Source organism: Bos grunniens, chromosome 10 (genome assembly GCF_055505025.1).
Source record: "Bos grunniens cultivar Pamir isolate PY7600 chromosome 10, Bosgru_T2T1.0, whole genome shotgun sequence".
NCBI lineage: Eukaryota > Metazoa > Chordata > Mammalia > Artiodactyla > Bovidae > Bos > Bos grunniens.
Window position 1 is genome coordinate 67025474 of NC_141174.1, and position 15702 is coordinate 67041175.

Sequence of the window (15702 nt, forward strand, 5' to 3'; positions counted from 1 at the left end):
CCTGTTGTAGGAGAGTTGTGTTTATGAGATGAGAAATTTTTCAGGTACTACTCACTCCAGGAGGGCTGGGCGGAGCTGGGAGTCCTGTTAGTAGCACAAAATACCAAACTGCAGGCCAGCTGATTCAAAGTCAGAACTGGCCTTCCAGGCTAAAACCCAGCAATGGGCCTTGCCCAGGGCAAGCTTAGCAGCTAAAGACTGTAATAACTAGTTAATCAGGACAGAAAGATTGTAATAACTAGTTAATCAGGACAGACACACTTGACCCGCATTCTTAGGCCAGCTGGGTTTTTGTTCATGGCCACTCTGGAGGATCTCAGGCTACCTATACTTTGAATGAGGGTAGTTCAGAGCCCTTGGGGGCTGACCAAGGATAGAATTTGAGAACTGCCCCCAGCATTCCTGAAACCAGCCTTGTACACCTTGAGAATTCATACTGGATTGACCTGGGTCCTTTCCTGAAGCTTCTGAAGTCAGGTTGGCATCATCCTGGGCTGGTGTCACAATTTACCTCCCTCCTAGGAGTGGATAAACAAGAGGTTTGGACCTTACATTGAGTACCTGATTTTGTTAGGTACTTCACATGGATTATTTTCTTTAATCTTCACAATGGCTCTATGTGTAGGGGATACTTCCCACACTTTGTAGTTGAAGAACCTAAGGCTGAGTGAGATTTGGTAATTTGCCCCAGATTGTGCTAATAGCATGCGGAAGATTCAAAATTTTAAAACATCATCTGTTAGACTCCAGAACCTTCTTTCTTTCAGTGAACCATGTTGCTTTCTAGCTTAGGATAATTGAAAGAAGCTAAACATCCCTGGTTTTTTGCTTTTTGTGTTTTTCTAAATATATAATTAACATGTAACATTATATTAGTTCAGGTGTACAGCATAATGATTTGATATATTTGAGATATATATTGTGAAATAATCACCAAAATAAGTCTAACTAAATTACATCCATCACTGTACATAGTTATAATTTTTTTTCCTTGTGATAAGAATTTTAAGATCTACTCTCTTAATAACTTTCAAATATATAGCATGGGGCTTCCCTGGTGGCTCAACAGTGAAGAATCCACCTGCCAAAGCAAGAGACTTGGGTTCTATCCCTGGGTCAGGAAGATTCCCTGGAGAAGGAAATGGCAACCCATTCTAGTATTCTTGCCTGGGAAATCCCATGGACAGAGGAGCCTGGTGGGCTACAATCCAAGCAGGTGCAAAGAGTAGGAAACAGCTTAGCAAGTAAACAACAACAACTAACTATAGTTGCCATGCTATACATTTTATCCCCATGGCTATTTGTTTTATAACTGGAAATTTATACCTTTTAATCCCCTTCACCCATTTCGCTACCCCATTCTGCCAACTGCCTGCTCTGGGGCAATCTGTTCTCTATGAGTTGTTTCTTGTTTGTTTTTTAGATTCCACAGGTATATGAGATTATATGGTATTTTTCTCTGACTCATTGACACTCAGCATAATGCCATCAAAGTCCATCCATATTGTCACTGATGGCAAGATTTCCATTTTTATAGCCGAGTAATATTTCATTGCGTATATCTATCTGAGTGTGTGTGTGTGTGTGTGTGTGTGTGTGTATGTGTATGTATAATCTCCATGAAATTAAAAGACACTTACTCCTTGGAAGGAAAGTTATGACCAACCTAGACAGCATATTAAAAAGCAGAGACATTACTTTGTCAACAAAGGTCCGTCTAGTCAAGGCTATGGTTTTTCCAGTAGTCATGTGTGGATGCGAGAGTTAGACTGTGAAGAAAGCTGAGTGCTGAAGAATTGATGCTTTTGACCTGTGGTGTTGGAGAAGACTCTTGAGAGTCCTTTGGACTGCAAGGAGATCCGACCAGTCCATCCTAAAGGAGATCAGTTCTGGGTGTTCATTGGAAGGACTGATGTTGAGGCTGAAACTCCAATACTTTGGCCACCTGATGTGAAGAGTTGACTCATTGGAAAAGACCCTGATGCTGGGAAAGATTGAGGGCAGGAGGAGAAGGGGATGACAGAGGATGAGATGGTTGGATGGCATCACTGACTCAATGGACATGAGTTTGGGTAAACTCCAGGAGTTGGTGATGGACAGGGAGGCCTGGCGTGCTGCAGTTCATGGGGTCGCAGAGTCGGACACGACTGAGCGACTGAACTGAACTGAACTGAATGTATAATCTCACATTTTCTTTGTCCATTCATCCATCATAAGACACTTAGGTTGCTTTCATGTCTTGGCTACAGTAAATAATGCTGCAGTGAACATGAGGGTGCACTATATTTTCAAGTTAGTGTTTTCATTTCTTTTGGATAAATACTCAGAAGTGGAATTGCTGGATCATTTGATAGTTCTGTTTTTATCTTTTTAATATTTATTTGGGCCACGCCACACAGCCTGTGGGATCTTTGTTCCCCAACCAGGGATCGATCCCTGGCCCTTGACAGTGAAAGTGTGGGGTTCTAACCACTGGACTTCCGGGGAATTCCTGGTAGTTCTATTTTTAATTTTTTGAGGAATCTCTATACAGTTTTTTGTAGTGGCTGCACCAGTAGAGAAGGAAATGGCAACTTACTCCAGTGTTCTTGCCTGGAGAATCCCAGGGACAGGAGAGCCTGGTGGGCTGCCGTCTATGGAGTCGCACAGAGTCGGACACGACTGAAGCAACTTAGCAGCAGCAGCAGTAGTATAACTGGGATCACTTTCTCCACATCCTCACATTCTGTTTTTTGACAATAGCTATACTAACACGTGTAAGGTATTAATAGTATCTTATTGTAGTTTTGATTTGCATTTGCCTGATGGTTAGATGTTGAACATCTTTTCATGTACCCATTGGCCATCTGTATATCTTCCTTGGAAGAAATGTCTATTCAGATCTTCTGCCTATCTGTTAATGACATTGGTTTTTTTGTTGTTTATTTTGGGTCTTTTTATTAACCCCTTATCAGATATATGATTTGCAAATATTTTCTCTGATTCCATAGTTTGCCTTTTTATTTTGTTGATTTGCTGAAGCTTTTTAGTTTGATGTAGTCCCACTTGTTTAGTTTTTGCTTTTGTTTGTTGCTTTTGCTTTTGCTCTCAAATCCAGAAAAAACAAGAAATCATTGTCAGGACTAGTGTTAAGGAGCCTAATTTCCATGTATTCTGCTTGAAGTTTTATGATTTCATGTCTTACGTTCAAGTCTTTAATCCACTTTGAGTTAATTTTTGTGTATATGTAAGATAGTGATCCAGTTTAATTCTTTTGCATGTGACTACCTATTTTCCCTAACAGTATTTTTTATTTTTTAAAATTTTATTGAAGAAAAATTTTATTGGCACATAGTTGATTTAAATGTTGTGTTAGTTTCCGGTGGAGAGCAAAGTGATTCAATTTTCCGTATACATATATTTCTCTTTTTCAGATTCTTTACTCATGTAGGTTATTATAGGATAAGTTCCCTGTGCTCTATAGTAGCTCCTTGTTGGTTTTTTAATGTACAGTAGTGTGTGTATGTGAATCCCAAGCTCCTAGTTTATTCCTCCCCACTCCAAAACTACTTATTAAGGAGACTGTTCTTTCCCCATAGCATAGTCTTGGCTCCTGTGTTGTAAACTAATTGACTGTATACGTGTTGGTTTATTTCTCAGCTGTCTGTTCTGTTCCATTAATGGAGATGTCTGTTTTTATGCCAGTACCATACAGTTTTGATTACTATAGCTTTGTAATATAGTTTGAAATCAGGACGTATGATGCTTCTAGCTTTGTTCTTCTTTCTCAAGATTGCTTTGCCTATTTGGGGTGTTCTGTGGCTCCATAAACATTTTAGGATTTTTAAAAATTTTTTAGTGAAAATGCTCTTGGAATTTTGATATGGATTGCATTGAATCCACAGATTGCTTAGGGTAGTAAAGACATTTTAGTAGTATTAATTCTTTGAAACCATGAGCTTGGAATATCTTTCCTCTTACTTGGTCTTCTTCAACTTCTTATTCGGTGTCTTATAGTTTTGGTGTACAGATTTTTCACCTTCTTGGCTAAATTTATTTCTAGATATTTTATTCTTTTTGATGAAATTGTAAATGGAATTGTTTTCTTAATTTCTCTTTTCTGATAGTTCATTGTTAGAGCATAGAAATGCAACAGACCTTTGTGTATTGATTTTGTATCCTTCAAACTTTACTGAATTCTTTTATTCTAACAGTTTTTTGGTGAACTCTTTAGGGTTTTCTATATATGGTATGTCATCTGCAAGTAATGACAGTTTTACTTCTTCCTTTTTGATTTGGATACATTTTGTTTCTTTTTAAAAAAGTTTATTTATCTGACTGTTTTGGGTCTTAGTTGTGGCACGTGGGATCTTTGTTGTGTCATGCTAGGATCCTTTGTGATCTTGAGTGAGTTCAGTAGTTGTGGTGTTGTAGCCACACGTTTCCGGAGAAGGCAATGGCACCCCACTCCAGTACTCTTGCCTGGAAAATCCCTTGGATGGAGGAGCCTGGAAGGCTGCAGTCCATGGGGTCGCTGAGGGTCGGACACGACTGAGCGACTTCACTTTCACTTTTCACTTTCATGCATTGGAGAAGGAAATGGCAACCCACTCCAGCGTTCTTGCCTGGAGAATCCCAGGGATGGGGGAGCCTGGTGGGCTGCCGTCTCTGGGGTCTCACAGAGTCGGACACGACTGAAGTGACTTAGCAGCAGCCACACGTTCCGGGAAACAAACTCACTCAGAAGGACAGTGCAGATAGTGGAGTGCAGTTTATTTCACCGGTGGGCCCAAGGCAGAGTCTCCTCTTAGCCAAGGACCCCGACCAGCATTTGTAAAAATCTTTTATACCCCATGTGTACGTGTCTGAACCCTTCCACTCCAAGTTCCTTGAGACTTACATAAGCCAAGGAAAATACAATCCCAATAACCCCATCATTCACGCGCTATGTGCTCATGTGCTCAAACAGTCAAACAATTAGCCAATAATCAATAAACCCGAGGTTACACTCCGATAGATACAGAAAAATTTATGGCCTGTCTGGAGGAAGGGGTGATTAGTGTATGTTTCTTTTAGGCAATGAGTAACCTAGATACGATCTTCAAGGTTCCCCTGTCTGGAGGGGGTCTTATCCTTCTGTTGCTGTTTTCATAGGCACTAAACATAGTTCATCACTGCAGATGGTGACTGCAGCCATGAAATTAAAAGACGCTTACTCCTTGGAAGGAAAGTTATGACCAATCTAGATAGCATATTCAAAAGCAGAGACATTACTTTGCCAACAAAGGTCCGTCTAGTCAAGGCTATGGTTTTTCCTGTGGTCATGTATGGATGTGAGAGTTGGACTGTGAAGAAGGCTGAGCGCCAAAGAATTGATGCTTTTGAACTGTGGTGTTGGAGAAGACTCTTGAGAGTCCCTTGGACTGCAAGGAGACCCAACCAGTCCATTCTGAAGGAGATCAGCCCTGGGATTTCTTTGGAGGGAATGATGCTGAAGCTGAAACTCCAGTACTTTGGCCACCTCATGCGAAGAGTTGACTCATTGGAAAAGACTCTGATGCTGGGAGGGATTGGGGGCAAGAGGAGAAGACGACAGAGGATGAGATGGCTGGATGGCATTACTGACTCGATGGATGTGAGTCTGAGTGAACTCCGGGAGTTGGTGATGGACAGGGAGGCCTGGCGTGCTGCGATTCATGGGGTCGAGGAGAGTCGGACACGACTGAGTGACTGAACTGAACTGAACTGAAACAGAGTTCAGAGTCCATTGGAAAGGTGCCCGAGCATGATCAGCATGAACAGGCCTAAGATGGAGTCCAGGCCCTATGAATTCCTTCTTCAGTGGTGCACAGGCTTAGTTGCTCCACAGCATGTGGGATCTTAGTTCCCTGACTAGGGATCAGTCCTATGTCCCTTGCGTTGCAAGGTGGATTCTTACCCACTGGACCACCGTGGAAGTCCTGGGTGCCTTTTATTTCTTTACCTTGTCTAATTGCTCTGGCTAATTATGTTTGTTTGTTTGAACAATTTTTTTTTTCTTGATGTGATTACACAGTGAGCTTATGTAATACAGCTCCCTGTGAAAAGTAAATGTCAATTATAATGCTCTCTTTCGGAAATATTTTTATATTTTCATCTAGTGAGTGTGAACTCCCTTCTTGGCCTTCTCTGACACCACTCTGGCAAAAGGTTTGGGGTGCTTTGTTACAGCTGGTGAGGATGGAAGTCTAGACTCCCAGTTCCTTCTTTGATGGCAGGGGTGATTGGGAGCCACAGTTTTCCCTATGGTATATGGCTAGAATAGAACAGTTATTGTCTGAAATAATGATTGCATAGTTTTTCATTGAATGGATTTTCAGTATCATAATGATTGCTTCATTATGTCACAGTTTTCTCATTTGTAAAATGAGGATAGTAATTTCTACCTCATAGGGAGGTGTTAAGAGTTATGTAAGTTACTAGGACTTCGTGGTGATCCAGTGGCTAAGACTCTGTGTTCCCAATGCAGGGGCCCCAGGTTTGATCCCTGGTCAGGGAACTGGATCTCTCACGCCACAGCTAAAGTTTGCTTGCCCCAACTAAGAGTTCACATGCCACAACCAAGAGATCCCATATGCTGCAACTAAGACCCGACAAAGCTAAATAAATAAAATAGATTTTTTTTTTAAAGGAGAGAAATCCTATTTTAAAATAATAGAGTTAAGTAAGTTACTGTATATAAAGCATTTCAAAAAGAGCTTGCTACATGATAGGTGCTAGCAACCATCTTGGAATGTAGATTATTTCTGACTTTTTCTTTTATAAATATGCTATAATGAACAGCAATGTTTATAAATACTGTATAAACTTCTAAGTATTTCTTTAGAAGAGGCCTTGCTGGATCAAAGGGTCTGCACTTTTCAAAGCTTCCTGATATATACTGCTAGATTACTTTCCAGAATCATTGTATAAGAAATTCCTTGGCAGTCCAGTGGTAGGGCTCTGCTCTTCTACTGCAGCGGGTAGGGAGCAGGGCTTTGATCTCTAGTCAGGGAACTAAGATCCCGCAAGCCACGGGGTGCAGACAAAAAAAACCCAAACAGACCAGAATCATTGTGTTAATTTACATATTCACCACAAAGCCACCAACATTAAATACCATCCTTTGTTTTCCTTGTTGTCAGCTGAGAGGTGAAAAGGACTTAACTTTTATGTGTAAGGCTGAACATTTTTCGTGTCAACCGTTTATATTCTATGACTCTCTGTTCATGTTCTCTGTTTTCTTGTAGTTTGTCTTTTTCTTGTGTTTTTTTTTCCTGCATGGCTTCTTTGCATAGTAAAGATGTCATGCACATACTTCTCTCAGTTATCATTTCCTTTGTCCTTTTTTTTTTTAAACTTCTTTTTTATATTTAATTGGAGGATAATTGCTTTACAATGTTATGTTGATTTCTACTGTACATCAGTGTGAATCAGCTATAAGTATATATATAGCCCCTCCCTCTTGGGCCTCCCTCCCACCCCCCTCATCTTTTAATTTTGTCTATGATTTTTTGCTTAAATTAAAAAAATTTTCATTGTAAATCCATTCATTTTGTGTACATATACATGTGTGTGCATGTATGTGTGATTCCTTCCCTTGCTTTAATGCTTAGGAATTTCTTCCCCACACTAAAGGTAGATTAATAGTCCCATCATTTTCTTTCTTTAGGTTCTTTTAGTTTCATTTTTTGTATTGAGGTTTTTTTGTTTTTAATCTATCTGGAATTATTTTGGTATATGGCTTGAGATGAAGAACTAACTTTTTTCACTCACTATGTTGGATTTTAATAATACTTTTTACCATACATTGAATTTTTACATTTATTAATGTTTGTTTCTTGGCCATGCTTATATGTTCCATTAATCTTGTCTTTGTGCTTCACGACAAACTTTCATTAGCTCAAAGTGAACTTTGGGGTTCAAATTCTTTGGGCTTGGAGACCCCTAAAGCCTCTTTAGTCATTCATCCTGATTCATTACTTTTGATCTTAGAAGGCTTTCCACATCTGGCCCTGTTCACGCACTGTGAGGCTTTTCCTTCTGATTGGTCCACTCTCTGTTTTATGAATCACACATACCTTATGAATCATGCTGAGTTTCTTTATTTTCAGAGTCACACCTGAGTTACCTTTAGCGCTGTTTCTCTTCTCAGGCCAGTTTGCATTTCTTTGCCTTTATATGTGCCCTTGCTCCCTAGCATTTCTTCATCCCAAGTTTGTGTTTTTAAAACTTGTTTGTGTGAATTTTATTCTTTTCCTGGTTTTTTTCTGTTACTTTTCTTTGGTCAAAGGTTTTTTTTTTTTTTTTTTTTTTAATTAAAATATTCTTTGACAAAAACATTATTTTTACTTCCATGTTTTATTGCAACTGCATCTCTGCTTTTTCATGTCCTTTTCTGTTCTCAGTACCTTTTCCTCATTAAAGGAAAACATATTTCTCCTCTGAGCTGATCTGGGGCTTGAAGGGAAGGAAGTCAGGTTCTTCCACACCCTCTGTCTTGAATGCCCTTTCTGGCTCTGCTTGAAGAACTATTACTCACCTTTCAGATCCAGCTCAGATGTTATCTCCTATGTGAGGCCTTTAAGGCTAAAATTAACTCCTCTCTCTTTTTTTTTTTTTCCACTCTAAGGGACCTCACTTACAGGCATCTTACAACTGTAGTATTCATTGTTTTCACAGCCATTTTCCTTGCTAAGCAGTGTCCTTCCTCTTCAGTGTCAGGGAAATTCCCGATTATTCTCTGTATTACCAGCTTCAGCTCAGTCCTTCCGTATCCTCCACGCTCCAGAAGTGGACCCAGGAGGTGGGGTAGATTTGGTGCTGTACCAAGGGGCTCTCACAGAGCTTCCCTCCTATCTGTAGACATTGCTCTCTAAGAATGAATACCAGCATGACCTTGACTTTCTTACCTCACCTCTCCCCTTACTCATCAGGCCACTGCATGAGACCGGTAATTTTTTCCAGTAGGATTTTGAAATACAGAATGTTCAACTCCTCACACCTTTAAGGGGTGATTTGGAAATGGAGGCCCAGGCTAGGCCTTGAGTGGAAAGGGGTTCAGGATACATCAAGTTGATTGGGGCAGTTGTGTTTGGTTATAGATGTTGAGTGTGTGGGAGGCTGGAGGGGTGGGAGTAAAATGGGGGTCCACCCAGATGGGGAGTGAGGTGACCTTGGTCTAGTTATACTGTTGCTTCAAATGAAATCTGATGAGACTGGTAAAGACATTTGTCGAAGGAACATATTCTGGAAAGAGAATTGATGAGAAAACAGACTAATATATGTAGAGTAATTTCCTATTATTATATAACTAGTTTTTTTGTTTGAACAATTTTCCTGTTTAAGTTAAAAAAAAAACAACTTTCTGATATAGAGCATTAAAATGAAATATAAAACAGAAAGCTATTTAATATCATTCCTTTAGAATAAAAAACTATAAAGCATTCTCTAAAGAAAGAAAAGATGAAGAGTGCTCTACCACCTAGCCCCCTCTTGCCTCTTATTTTGCTTTCCTACTGTTCCTTCTTACTCCTCCCCTCCCTCTTATTGTCCTTTCTTGCATTTACAAAAAAGAACACGTAACACTTTAAAAGAGCTCCGTGATACAAAAGAAACCATCTTCCACAAAATTCAGCCTTTGTAGGGCAGGACTGCTAATCCTGGTCCTGAGGGCAGTGTTGCAAATTGAGGCAAGAGACACCCTGTTCTCCCTTCCTCTTCCTCTCAGCCAGTTCAGCCACAGCGCCTGGGATCAGAGAGAGGAGAGGTGGGGGCAGAGAGGCAGAAACAAGACCCCAAAGACTTCTGTTTGTTGGAATGATCAGGGGGAAGGACTTGGAAAAGAGGGCTGGGGAAATAGAGAAACAACAGTAGCTTTTTAGTTCTCTCTCTCCTTATATACTTTTGTATTGCTTTACTTATTGAAGAAACAAAAGACGCTTGGTCTTCTACATTGGCAGGAGGATTTTTTTAACTACTGAGCCATGGGGGAAGCCTGCAAATATAAAGAATACGTAATAAAGGCTTGGTTTAAAGTAAAAAAGAAATAAGGCCCTAGGCATAAATGGAGAAGGGAAAAGAAAGAGTAAAGGGAGGAATGACAAATAAGTTGCCTCAAGAGTAAAAGATGACATGTCAGATGTAAGACTATGAAACTATCACCTCCTCTTCCCTTATTATTATTTTTTAATGAGGAGAAGAAGGCGACAGGATGAGATGGTTGGATGGCATCATAGAGTCAATGGATATGGGTTTGAGATAGTGAAGGACAGAGAAGCCTGGTGAGCTGCAGTCCATGGGCTGGCAAAGAGTCAGACTCGACTGAGTGACTGAACAACAAATAGTGAAAAAAAAGCTGGGTTTTGTTATTGTTGTCATTACTTATTGTTGGTGAAGACCTAGGTTGGGGTGAGGAAGTGAACATAGGTGGGCAGTTGAGAAGGTTAGGGGGCAGGGAGGGACTTTTACACTTTCTGCCCAAAGCCTGTGCTGGGAGTGGTTCCTGCTTCCTCAGGCTCAGCCAGGAGAGCTGTTAGTAGATGGGCTTGCTTGCCCCGGCAAGTGAAGGTGTGCTTCTAGCTCTGGCCCAGCAGGTGGCAGCACACCCCAGTGGTCCTGGGCTAGGTGTAGCCGAAAGTGCAGGGGGCACTGGGCCACAGACCCTCCCCTGGGGGTGCTGGCTGCTTGCCTCTGAAGGCCCTTTTCTAGCACACTTTGGATTGAAATGTTTATTGGTTCCCTGTAGGAAGCCTGGAGAGCCAGTCTGCTTAGCTACTGGTGGCGGTTCTGGGCTAGAGGCTTCTCCTCCCAAGAGATTTGAGCAGTAGGTAACGTATACAGGCAGAGTGAGGGCAAGGCCTCAGAAAGCAGAGGATTTCTGGGTTTTGTGCTCTGCTTTCCCTTATGAGTGGGAAATATACAAAAGAGAACCTTGGTAGCTATGTTTATTTATTTTTACTAATATAAAAAATAATACTTATTTTCTTTTTAATAAAGAGGTACAAAGATGAAAACTAAAAATAGACCATAGCTTCCCCACCAAGATAACCCCTGTTATCAATAAAAAATAATAATAAAGACTAGTTTAAGGTTTGAAAAGTAGAACTACAGAAAAGTATACAATGAGAAGTGAATGTTTCTTTCCCCTCCACTTTCAGCTTCTCTCCAAAAGAAACCACTGTTTCTTGTGATTGCTGTGAGGGAAAACAGGAAAACAAAGGCTTGCACATGCTCGAGTGTTTCTAACTATTTACATTTCTTTTATTTTTGATTTATTTTTAACCCCCAAATTGTCATATTAACATATACTGTTCTAAGCCTTGTTTGTTTCATGCACTGTACCTTGAAGATACTTTCTTTTTTTTTAAGTTGAGGTATAATTGACACATCACATTGGATTAGTTTCAGGTGTAGAACATAATGATTTGCTGTTTGTCATCATACTTAATCAGTTTTTTTTCTTGTAATGAGGACTTGAAGATATTTCTGGACAGCACATACAGACTTTTGTCTATGATGATTTCTTAAATGAGTCTCCCCATTGTTGGAGATTTTGGTTGGCTTTACTTTGGGGCTTATATAAACTATGTTTTAGTGGGTGTCCTTGTATATTATTTTGGCATGCTTCTGCAAGTCAAAATTCCATAATAAGTCAAAGAGAAAGTACATTTAAAATGTTGATGGCTAAGTTTCCCTGCGGAAATGTTGCCCTGGCATACATTACATTACACTAAGACTGTGTGAGTGCCTGTTTCTGGATGGCTAGAGGGAATCTGCCCCTGCCAGGAGCCTCTGACATCCACAGTGGTGAGACTGGGCGCTCGGCAGGAAGCAGGCCCAACCCTGCTGCTGGGCAGCCTTCAGCTCCCTCCGTAGCCTTTGCTTCCACTGAAGATCTCCACTGTGGTTGTGAGATGACTATTTCAGTGTGGCAACCTTCTTGTAGCGATGCAGAGCCCTCCCTGGATTTCCCTTATCCCGTTAGCAGTGTTTTCCTGTCTGTCTTGGGGTGAGAGAATGAATAACCCAATCTTGTCTTTTCCAGGTGAAGAAGGCATATAGACAGAAGGCCCTCTCCTGCCACCCAGACAAAAACCCGGATAATCCGAGAGCAGGTGAGCCTCTCCTAGGCATGAGGAGAAGCCCAACCCACCTGGGTGTGGTGTGAGTGCCATGGAGGTCAATGCATGCAGCCTGACTTTGGGCACTGGGCCCGTGGCTGCACTTCACACGTTAAAGGCATCTGATCAATTGCTGATATACTCACTCTTCTTTGTTGGTTGGGCATCTGTTGATGTCTTCCTTTCCAGCAGCCTGTGGCTTCTTTGAGGTGCTTTTCTGAGGGAGCACACCGTCACCAAGTCTAACTTTACTTTTCTCCTCTCTCTGTTTTGATCTCTATGTTTAGCTGAACTCTTCCACCAGCTTTCTCAGGCCTTGGAGGTACTGACCGATGCTGCCGCCAGGGTAAGCACATCCTCCTCCATCTGAATTGTCCCCCACATTTAGAGACCACTGTGTGCTTCATCCTCTATACTCGGCCATACTGTCCTCGCCTTGAGACTGTCACCAGACTGCCTCACTAGCTCCAGGGCTAGTGGCGGGGCCAGGGAGGAGGCCTGGCGCTGTGTGTGTTACCCTGTTGACTCTTCCTTCTGCCAGGCTGCCTATGACAAGGTCAGGAAAGCCAAGAAGCAGGCAGCAGAGAGGACCCAGAAACTTGATGAGAGAAGGAAGAAAGTAAAGCTCGGTAGGTGCCATCGTGGTGCTGGCGCCCTGCGGTTTCCCTGGGTTATTTTTGTGCAGCTCCGCCACCTTTGCTCCTGTAGCTTCAGTTCCAGCCACTCAGAGCTTTGGGCCCCAGTCCTGGACAGAACCCCGTTCTCAGGGGCGGCTCCTGAAGGACAGTCTGAGGAATAATAACAATGACTAGGTGTGCTATTAGCTAAGCATTGTGACAGATGTTTTACTGCCTCCTTTAATTATCATGACTGTCCAAAGAGCTGGGTGTTACGAAACCTATTTTTATAAACAAAAGAGGCTAAGGCACCAAAAAGATAAGAACCTGCTGGAACCAGGATTTGAACCCACACGGCACGAGCACAGTCAGGTCTTTGTTGGCCGTGCTGTTGTTTATCTGTGTCGTTTGTCCAAGTTCTGCACAGAGCTCTCACTCTGAAATCCCCTCAGAAGGATCCAAAGAGAGCCAGACATTCACCTTTTGAAAAACAGCTTTATTGACATTATTTTGTATATCCCATTGTCCACCCATTTCAAGTGAACAACTCAGTGATTTTTAGTAAATTTAACAAATGGTGCAACTATGACTCTAAATCAATTTTAGAACATTTTCATTACCCCCACAAGATTGGTTCAGGCATTCTTCACTCAATTTTTCTCCCCTTCATCTTGCCTGTTTCACATCCATATATTTATTATGTACATATACCATCCCCATACCTCCATCAAAAACAAATAAACCTGGAGTTTAGGTAGGTAAAGTGAACAGAAAAGAAAGCAGCGAGTCCCAGACCTGAGAGAAGCATTTGCCGCAGCAGCTGGCCTGGGACAGAGCCACAGGCAGGTTTCTCTTGGAAGGTGGGAAGGGCTCCAGGCCCTGGGGTGATGTCCTTGCATGGAGGCTTCTGTCCCTATAGCTGGGTCTGCAGTGAGGCTTGGTAAATGTGAGTTGAGGGGCAGGTAGAGGAGACAGTGGAAACTCAAGCACAGTGGTGGGAAAGAGCATCGAAGCCAAGGCAAGGTTGCAGGCTGTGGTGCCAAACTGCAGGAACAGAGGCCGGCGGCTCCACCCACTGGCAGCCCTGACCCATGGCCCCAGGCTGCTGACATCAGCACCCACCCACACCTTCACTGTTCAGAGAACCAGCTTGGTCAGTGGGAGCTGCTGTAACTCTTCCAGACCCCAGCCACTCAGCTGGAGCCTATACTCTTCCTTGTGACAGCTTTTCTCAATGGAAATGAATCTGGGAGCACATGGGCATGGAGGGAGGAGGAAGAATTACTGGATGGGTTCATGCTACATGAGACTTTGGGGTACAGCCAGAGCCAGGTGGGCTGGGGCCATGTGGAAACTGCTTAAACCAGACATTGGGTCATTCAACCCTTGTGCCTAGACCTGGAGGCCAGGGAGCGGCAGGCCCAGGCCCTCGGCAGCGAGGAGGAGGAGGAAAGCGGGAGCGCCAGGACGCTAGAGCAGGAGGTGAGCGTCCAGGCCCTGCGACCATCCTCAGGAGGAAGAGGCCGGTCAACTAGAGGCTGCTGTGTCTGGGGCGGGCATGCCCTTCCTGCCTTCCCCTGTGGGATCTGGGTCGTCTGTCCCACCCACAGGTTGCTGAGCCTAGCTTGCAGGTGGAACGTCCCAGGGACCTTTGCAAGGTGAGCCAACCTGGAATTGGATCTGCACAGAATTGTCACCCTCCCCAACCCCCGCTCTGCAGATCGAACGCCTGCGAGAAGAGGGTTCCCGGCAGCTGGAGGAACAGCAGAGGCTGATCCGGGAGCAGATACGTCAGGAACAGGAGCAGAGGTTGACAGGTGAGAGTCTGGCCCCCACACCGGCCTCCCACTCTGAGGTGGCTCACAGCGGCCACACTGGCTGCTCGGTGAAGTTGATCTGGAAGCTTCTACCTGCTGGAACCCTCCGGGTACCCCACTTGGACACATGCCACCTGTCCTTTCTTACAGTTCTCTGGGGCTTATTGGCTTTTCACTCTGCCTGAGATCTCCTGGCCGCATTTATGTTGGCTCTATTTTTGGAGCAGATCACCAGGGCAAGGGGAAGGCTCTGGGACCCTTTGTTTCAGTAGAACTGTGAGGTCTATACCTCTGACTCTTGCCCCCAGAAGGCATTCATGGCCCCTCGTTGGTGGAGTGCTAATCATGGCCTCCAGCAGGCAGCTGGGCTGCTACCCTAAGGTGGCAGCTGGGGGCAAGGGTGGGATTGCTCCTACTTGCCCTGTCAGGCTCCACAGCAGGGCGGGGCACTGCCCGTGGACAGGAGTGATCTTTGCCAGGTCCTTGTGGCCCTAGACTTTGTCTTCCCTGGGGGAACCTCTCCACATTCTACCTTGCTAATTTTCCTAAATTTTCTAGGAATGGCAAAAAATCCTGAAAACAAAGAAACCCCCAAGCTAAAGGTGAGCCCTGCAGGCTCCACGGGCCACTTCACACTGCCTCCTCTCAGCAAGAAGAGATGCTTCTGGGGTCACCGGGGCTTGTGGTGCGGACACTGGATCTCTGGAAGCCACACCACTGTCCACATGCCATCCTTCCGTCTTCCCAAGGCCTGAGCATCAGGATGGCCCATCAGAGCTGGCCGTGAAAGGCTGTTCTTAGCCTTGAAGGCTGTAAGGCAGCCCTCCCTGAGGCCCCTTGAAGGAGAGCATCTTATAGGCTCTGTAAGAGCCCTGAGACTGTGGCTGAGCAGGCCTCCTGCCTGTCCATTTTCCAAGGGGAATGCATTTCTTGGGGGTGCTCCCTAGATCACTGGTGCCTTGAAGGCCAGAGGGGTGTCTGCTCAGTTTGTAAAGCTCAGGTGCAGGGTCTGGTCCTGTTGAGAAGTCAGAGTTTAACAGTGGCCCCCACTGCCGTCTTTTCAGCTCAAGTGGAAGAGCAAGAAGGAAGCTGAGTCACAAGGCGTCTATTCCAGAGATGTCCTCCTGCGGCTCTTTCAGAAGGTCAGCT

The 15702-nt window shown here is 43.6% G+C and overlaps 1 protein-coding gene across 2 annotated transcripts in view; it reads left to right on the forward strand.

The window, feature by feature from the left end:
* Window positions 1–15702, forward strand: part of DNAJC17 (DnaJ heat shock protein family (Hsp40) member C17) — a 30382-nt gene that overhangs the window by 8002 nt on the left and 6678 nt on the right. Inside the window, exons 2-8 of one of the 2 annotated variants that reach the window (XR_015134941.1) lie at window positions 12044–12113; window positions 12407–12465; window positions 12661–12748; window positions 14133–14218; window positions 14347–14553; window positions 15112–15155; window positions 15618–15695. Coding sequence is in view for 1 of the 2 variants with exons in the window: in XM_086321886.1 (XP_086178012.1) it covers window positions 12044–12113; window positions 12407–12465; window positions 12661–12748; window positions 14133–14218; window positions 14457–14553; window positions 15112–15155; window positions 15618–15695 (522 nt within the window). In the remaining variant the exon portion in view is untranslated. The remainder of the gene's footprint in view (window positions 1–12043; window positions 12114–12406; window positions 12466–12660; window positions 12749–14132; window positions 14219–14346; window positions 14554–15111; window positions 15156–15617; window positions 15696–15702) is intronic. The other variant, XM_086321886.1, reaches the window with a different exon arrangement.